The sequence below is a fragment of the Cetorhinus maximus genome, chromosome 32 (genome assembly GCF_964194155.1).
Source record: "Cetorhinus maximus chromosome 32, sCetMax3.hap1.1, whole genome shotgun sequence".
In the NCBI taxonomy this organism is placed as follows: domain Eukaryota; kingdom Metazoa; phylum Chordata; class Chondrichthyes; order Lamniformes; family Cetorhinidae; genus Cetorhinus; species Cetorhinus maximus.
Genome location: NC_135910.1, coordinates 16,095,058 through 16,103,397, shown reverse-complemented (window position 1 = coordinate 16,103,397; position 8,340 = coordinate 16,095,058). Strand labels below are relative to the sequence as shown.

The 8,340-nt window shown below is 46.5% G+C and overlaps 1 protein-coding gene across 1 annotated transcript in view; it reads right to left on the bottom strand.

Moving 5' to 3' along the window:
- Positions 1 to 614: 614 nt before the first annotated feature.
- Positions 615 to 8,340, bottom strand: part of numbl (NUMB like endocytic adaptor protein) — a 123,009-nt gene continuing 115,283 nt past the window's right edge. The window contains exon 9 of the mRNA XM_078533354.1: positions 615 to 8,011. Within this exon, the coding sequence (XP_078389480.1) occupies positions 7,293 to 8,011 (719 nt within the window). The 3' untranslated portion in view covers positions 615 to 7,292. The remainder of the gene's footprint in view (positions 8,012 to 8,340) is intronic.

Genomic DNA, 8,340 nt, shown 5'->3' with positions numbered 1-8,340 from the left:
TTCAGTATTTCTATATCTGGTAAAGCGAAATGTTCAAACAAAATTTAAAAAACAATCTTTTTTTGAATGTCCCGATGAGTTTTCTCCAGGGTTGCACACAGCAGTGTCCTGGAGATTTGATCTTCACTTCCTGGAGACTCCAGGCCAATCCTGGAAGGTTGGCAACCCTATCAGAAACCCATACCATTTGAAATCATCGATATGGGGGTGTGGCAGCTCAGGCTGCTGACCACTGCAAAACACAACCCGAGGCTCCCTTCCAAACCTGGGGAGAAACTGTCACAGTTTCAATGAGTTTACCATGATAACCAAACTGGAAACCGCATCCGTCTAATTGCACGGAGTGAGAAGGGCCTTCTGATATGTTTTTCCTCTCTGGTACTGAGGCCAGTAGGTCAGGAAGCTACAAGGTTCAATCGATCATTGCTCTACGATGAGCGAGCTGATCGTAGCTACGACCTAGATAGCGGGGTGATGGTTGACAGGAGGGGAATCTGTTCCTGATCAAAAGCTAAAGTGACTCTCATCACCACAGCTGGGGTGGAATTAGGCTTGTGATGACCTCAAGGCCAAATAGTCCATTGGCACATCTGGGCCCAATAACGGTACTAGTGTCTAGTGGAAGGCAGTTAGGAGATGAAAGGTTTCCAGTTTGATTAAAGGCCGTGTCCAAGCAGCTTCTCATTCTTAGCAAAGTTAGATTCTTCAAAAAAAATAATTAATTTAATGCAATATATTACTGGTATTTAAAAAAAAAAGCAATAAAGATGTATAAACTATAAACAGTTTATAATTATTTAAGAACAAGCTGTAATTTGTTGGAGTCACAAATGCAGTGGGAATGGTTGGAGGGATTGTTACTGGGTGGAGCTGAGGAATAATTTAAAACAAAAAGTTAGAATTGAGGAATTTGCTTTTCAGTTGAAGGGTTGGTCTTGATATCCATACTTTGGGCTTCTTTTTGGAGGTTTAGCCGCCTTGGCCATTTGGGGAGAGACAGACTGAGTGGTTCCTTAAAGCAAAGGGTCCATTAACGAAGTAAAGTGGCAGTGCACTCGATCTTGTGTGAGCGCTTTTCACTGCCAAACAGTTGCTCAGCCTAGTCAGCTGCTAAACCACCGAATGCTCGATTTTCCTTGGTACTGAGCATGTCTGTTAACTAGCCTTCCGAAAAGGTTTGTCATTGCAAGCACCCAGACCCAGAAAACCCCTGCCCTAACTCGGTTACCCTATTGCCCCCAGGTATAAATGAGAGGCATTTTCTATCCTTGAGCTCAATAGTTACATTCTCATTATTCCTCACACCACTGCCCATGTTAAATCCCAATTACAATCTGGATTACAGTTGCTATTAGGTTTTCTATCCCAAAAATAAATGGAGGGCAGGATGGGCGAGGAGTACAGAGTTTGTGAGGACAACCTTCCAATAGGCCCAGCTTTCTCCAATCCCCTCCTTCCTCTCTCAGAGAGCCATTCCAAAACTACACAGCAAATATCTTGATCCAACCATTGACCAAGAGGTTAAGAAACATTTCCATGTGTAGGTAACAGCTCAAGTGCCCCCTCAGGCTGGGATTCAACAGGTCCTTGGGACTTTGAGGTCCAGTGAACTGTGTTCCATTAATAACCAGCTTCTGGTAGCAAACAGAAGGTTCTAGGTTTTGCAATTTTGCTTGAAGTTACTCTCCTTCTCATCAACAACACAACAAAGGAAGTTTTAACATGGAAATTCGGAAAATTGGGCAACTATTTTGGAAACTCTTCCAACGGAGCAAGAAATGGAGAACTCGGTCCAAGCATGCTAGCAAATCATTGCCAAGTCTCAGTGCAATACTGTTCTTTTTGTGGTTAGAGTTTAGCCAGGCTTGTGGCTCAGTTGGTAGCACTCCTGCCTCTTTGCTGGATGGGCCTGGGTTCAAGTGACACTTCAGCCATGTAAGGAGTGTTCACGATGCAGCTCAACAGATTGTTATTCAGCCTGAAAATCCTTTGAACACTCTACACCACTCTCCAAGGCAGAATAAGAGTGTGAAGATATGCAAATCAAACAAGCTGGAGTTAAGACTGGGTCTTGTCATTGGCAACAGACTCGAATGACATCGGTTGAAGGTGAAGCCAAGTGAAAGTCTCTCACACCAAGGGCTGTGAAAATGTTGTGTGCAGTTTGCCAGAAGAAAACAGATGCACAGGCAATTGGGGGTGTTTAACAGGGAGATAACATCATTATTTAGGAGGTGGGGTTATTGAGGGATCTGATGAATGGGCAACAAACTTGGGTTAAAAAGATCAGGAATTGGCATAGGCACCACAACAGCTTAGGCTCTTTGGCTTGAATGACCTTCTAGAATTGCATGTTACAGCTCAGAATGAGGCCATTCATCCCACTCTGCCCCTGCCAGCTCCCTGAAGAGCTATCTGCATCATCTCATTCCCTTACCCATTTAAAATGTTTTCTTTACAAATATTTATCCAATTCCCATCGAAAAGCAACAGTAGATTCTGCATCCACCCCCGCAGTCCACTGTCCTAACAACACAATGGCCAAAAACAAACTCTGCCATATCTCCCAGCATTCTTGGTGATTGTCAACACCTTCTTTACGTGTAGACCACTAACTCAGCAACGGCCAACAAACTCAACTGAACATCAAACATCAACGAAGCTGAGGAATGGCTGGAGTGTCGATAACCAGAGGGCGCAGGTTGAAGACGGTTGGAAAAATAAGCAGAGGCGACATGAGGAGAAACCTTTTCATGCAACAAGTGGATAGACTTGGAAAGCACAGCCAGATGGGGTGGTGGATACAGACTCAATAGTGGCCTTTTAAAGGGAACTGTTAAATTCTTTAAAATGAAAGGAATATGGGGAAAGAGCGGATGGGGAATAGATCTAACTGGATCGCTCTTCAAAAGAGCCAGTACAGACTCAATGGGCCAAATGGTCTCCTCCTCAGTTATAAGAGTTTTACGCTACTAATTGCTTCCAAATTGTCTGCACACCTATTGATACTAGCTTCCCAGCTTGGGATTAACAACAGTTAACCATATCACAATCAACCTATTGATAAACCAATGGTTGCGCATTGGGAAGGGATTTGCCCAATAACTGGAGATCAGTTTCTTTAAACAGGCCACTGACAGGCAAATTGATTCAGGTAATTGACAGCCAACACGCAAACGTTAAGATTGGTTACAGCCAGTGATTGCCAAGGGGCAGATTGTGGCCTTATCATTGTAACCATGGCAACTGGCCTTGTTACACACATTTTCATTAATACTCAAATGAAAAGCTGCTCGAAAAAAGTGGCTCTTACATTCCTTTCCCCACTTAATAATTTACAAGTTAAATTCTGCACTGCAGGATAAAATCCAACATTATCAAGGAGGAGGGATCAATAATACGAAGCAAATTTAATGGGAATTTGGGAAGGATGATAAAATGTTAATCTAATCAAGGCCTTCAGATGGCAATGCCAACCCTTGAGAGCAAAATTCAGAGTTTAAAAGATTAAATTCTTGCAATGCAGTCACTCGGCATCCAATTGTTTCTTCAACCTTGTTTTCAAAATGCTCTGTGGTCCTTGCCTTCTGTCTGCAATCTCCTCCAGCCCCACAACCCTCCACAATCTCTGCTCTCCTCCAATCCCGGCCTCTTGAGGCATCCCTAATTTTAATCGCTCCACCACTGGCGGAGGAGCCTTCAGCTGCCTGGGCCCTAAAGTTCTGGAATTCCCTCCCTAAACTCATCTGCCCCTTCCTCTTCCTCCTTCGAGACTTCCTTCAAACCGACCTCTTTGACCGAGCTTTTGGTCACCAGCCCTAATGTCTCCTTATGTGGTTTTGGTGTCACAGGGGGTCTGATAATGCTCCTGTGAAGCACCTTGGGACATTTTACTTCATTAAAAGGCACTACATGAATACAGGTTGTAGTTGTGGCAAATCCTGCATTTGAGTTGGTCCACAGACAAAGTCCAATTTGGAATAAATTGGAGATAAAATAATTTAAATAAATGATGTAATTTATGCCCAACATTTAAACTAAGGGGAATAATCTTCAATATCCATCAGGCACTGTCCACTTCTTCTGTTTCCCTGGACCAGCACTGGAGTCTTAGGACAAGGTACCGAGTTCCTGTTAAGTTGCACATCTCTCGTAAGTCTGTGCACACAAACTGACCAACATGTGGAACGGACTCCCAGACAGAGAGGAAACGGTTCTGCAGGTATTATTGGCCTCATCCGGGACTCATTCAGGAGGGAAACGCTGGGGGATGGGGGGTGTGGTGGGAATCCATCCGCGAGGACGATTAGGAGGGAAGATGCTGCATTTCGAGGTAATAAGGGAGCAGTCAGTCTTCAGCAACTACAGGGAGCAGCTAAACCTCGGCACTGCCCCCTCCCCAACCCAAAACATTTCCTGTCATCAAGACCTATTTGTGGCAACAGCGTAAGGATCAGATCAAGACGGAATCATCGAAAATACCATCCCAGATTTCTCCTAAAAGTGCAAAGATAAAATCAAAATATTCATTGACCAAAGACGGGTAATTATTGAAAATTGTGTGTTAAGCCCAAGGACTGTCCCTTTAAGGGGGTTTCCTGAACACTAAACACCATCACCTGTTCAATCAGTTTGCCATCGGTAGATTCCTTCGCAAAGTTCTCGGACAAATGTAGGTTTCAGGGTTGAAGTCCAATGGCATTTCTTAAACTTGAAAGCATAGTGCTTGGGCTAGACTTGTGCATTCAGCAATGGGGCAGTTCACATTCCCTCCCTGCCTCATTCCGGGCAGGCAAGGTGACGTGGATAGTGGTTTGAGGAAGGCCATTGGGCCTGATCCTAGCCCATTCTAGCAGATCGGGCTGCACTCTTTGTCATGGGAAGGATCCTGTTTATGCATTCATGTGTAGGAGCCTCATCAGGAGGAGCTGGGATTTTAAGACTCTTCAATACAATACAATACAAATAAAATCAACATTGGTTAACTTTCTATTACAAAATAAGTATGTCATTTGGCATATTCTTTCAAGTAATCTTTCTGTAACAAAACACAGTCGCCAATTAATGCACCCCTTAAATCATGCCAATGCGATTGTGGGTAGAGATGCTTCATACCTGAAAACAGAAATGGGTTAAGGGCAGAGTTGGTAAAGAGCTGTTGACTCCTTCAGTATAGAATGAGGGACTGAATTTTCCAAAATCCTGATTGTCAAGTGACTTCCTAGAATGAAGTAAGATATTCTCTGTAATGACGGAATTAGCTGATTGCTCTGTTTACCAGCTGCCGGGACTCCCTGTGCAATCTCTCCATTCAAGCTTCGAAGGTTTAATAGCGACCCACTGGAACACAGAGGCAGTGGCTGCTGGTGGCAAGGAAGAGCCAAGTTTCGATCTCCTGGGGATCGCACATTGGCCACCTGTTGCCAGAATTGCTAAGAGATTTGCAGAGTTGACCTAAGGTGGGATCCACCATCTACAGGAAACGATAGGATAGGGTGGACAGGGGCGTGGGTAGCCTCTTCCTATCCCCACAGGTTTAAAAAAAACAGGCATAAAGGGGGGGGGCCATTTCTCACAATAGCAGCACAAAACTACTACTTCGTAAAGCATTCCCTCTCTCTCTCTCTCTCGGTCAACTCAACCCAGAAAGAACAAACGCCCGACTCCAGGTACCTCTGAAGGAGGTGACTACAGCTCCGAATCTGACGTCTAGTGCTGTTGGCACTCATTACAGTAAACCTGAATGGTTTTAGATCTAGTTTGGAACTATTCCAGATCAAAATGGAAAGCTGCCATGAGGTAGAGGAAACATTTTCAAGGCTGCGGGCCTAGTCAAAACCCGAGACCCTTAGAAGTTTGAGGTGGATGTGGGGTTGGGGGCGGAAGTCCAGCTCTTTCCAAAGTTTACTTTCTATCGGTGAGCGGCTTATTAAGCAATCATAAGCCTGCCAGCCACCAATAGTGGGCAGTGAACCCACCATTTTCCGGACAATCCCCTCACTGTGTCCTACAGCTCCCCATTGAAGGTGTAAAGTCTTAGGAAACATTCTCCAGTGTCTGGGATTTTACAGCTCGTGAGAGAATTGGCACATTAGGTTCCCATTTTGTGGGCAAGGTTTTAATGAGATCGTCATTTCAAAAGCCTTATTAAATATATTCTTTACCAAAATACCTCTTAACTACAAGACTTAGAATATACAGCATTTCTAGCCTATCTTAAGTCTAAAGATTGTGTGCCATGCCACATTCTTGGCTTGTAAGCCATGACTGTAGCTACCTTTATAATTAGGTCCCTGCTGTGTTTGGTGGTCATTTTTACCGCCTCTGTGCCCACACCTGCTCACTGCCAGGCCTGGTGACACCCTAAAGAAACAGCCCTGGAGGCATCGGGTCTCCCAAGTTTTTCCAGATTGTTCTGGAGCGCCTTGCAACCCTGAAGGGCTGCCGTGCGCCCTCTTTTAGGAACGCTAACCTGAGGCCAGACGTGGCTTACTGCGTAACTGGCCACCACATACACAATAGCCGGCAAGAAAAAGCCCACAAGCCTACAGATCCAACGATCGCCACAAAACCCAAGGTCTTTGCTTCCCTCCTGATCCTTTCCCACTTAGGCAACCAGGCAACTCCAGGCCTAACAAAAAAGGCTCCACTTGCCACAACTCGGACACATTTCATGCAAAATAGGCTGTAAGTGTTATAATGTGGAGCTCAGTTTGATATCTTTAAAAAAACAGGGAAAATACTCATGAGGAATGGAAAATTTAAGATCAAATAAGACAATCAGTTATAACCCTGTAATGTCTCAAGCCCCACACTTGGTCAGCATCTGCAGAATCTTCATTTGTTCTATGTTTTTGGAAATGAGGTGGGGGAGGGAGGAATTCCTTAAGTTTTAGTCTTTGAACTCTCGTTATTTTCCAGCTATGACTGCTCTATCCGGTGTTTGGGATGGGATTTGTTACAAGGGTTACTAGGAATGTGTCTGGGTGTACCCAGATCCGATTGTGTTCACATTGAAATGCAGTCCGTTCATTCTTTCTGGTGGTTCCCTCGAGCGACAGACTGCACTTGGGGTTTTTATCAGTCTAAGTCCATCTCGACCCACAAACCTTGGCCTTCATCTAACTTCCCAATATAAGTACAAAGTCTTAATCAGATAAAAGAACAAACCAAGGGCATCTCTCTTGATTGCCACCTTCCAATGGCACTTCTCAAACGAAAAATACAAATGTTTCTTAGTGGTTACACAGTTCGGTCTGAAGAGTCTTTTTTTTTTGTATCCTGTCACTTCCTTAAAGCTGGATCTCAAATGTTTTCTGTAGGTCGGTAGAAAACGGGTTGGTCGGTAATGCCCCGAGTCGCTGCTGGGACTTTGATTCCAGTGCGGCCCACTGTGCCTCGAACTGGTCAGCCTCCTGCGCCATCTGCAACTGTGCGGGATCAGGGGGCCAGGCCCCGCGCCCGACAATGGCCCCCGCTTGGCTCGAGGCCGCTGACCCGTTGACCTGCCGCACGGGCCTGGGGTGGTGGCCAAGGGTGGGGGCCGGAGACGAGGCGAGGCCAAAAGCAGGCGGGAAGGAGGCGGCTTTGCTGGCGGCCGCTTGGTGGGCGAGCGAGGCCTGCTGGGCGCCGGCGGCGCTGCCGAAGGCGTTGGCCACCATCTGCGAGGGTGTGATTCCCACCACCGGCACGCTGGCGGCAGGGTAGGGCATCCCGTTGGTCAGGCCGGGGGCATAGGCGGCCATGGGCACAAAGGCGGGCTGCATGGGGGGTGGGCCAAACAGGTTGACTGGGGCGGTGGTTGCATCGAACGCCATCGGGAAGGCTGGCATTCCGGTCGGCATGGAGACGGTGGTGGGCGCCAGGGTCTGTTGCTGTGCTCGAGCTGCCTTCGCCACTTCCTGCAACCAGCGCTCCGCCTCGGAGGGGGTTCGTCGATGGCTTGGTTGGAACGCCGTGCTGGCTGTAGTGGTGGTTATGGCTGTGGTGACATCTCCCCATCCTCCGTTCCCTAACAGGAGGGAAAACAATCGAGTGAAGTACAAGTTATAACTCTTGTAGCAAGCTCGAGTATCAGGGTGCGCTGCTGGAGACACTTCCTGGCCCCTCCCTCATATAGATCCCAACCCCTACCCTCCAATTATCTCGCTCATTCTCCTGATACTCATGCTGGGGCTTCTTGGGGGGTTTTGGCAGTCTGTTCACTCATGGAAGTCTGACTGTTCCAATGTTCTCCTGACCAGTCTCCTGTCTTCCACCCGCCTCCCATGAACACAAGTTTGAACAGATCTCTGATGCCCCTATCCTAACTCGTACCAAGTCCTGTTCACCCATCAGTCC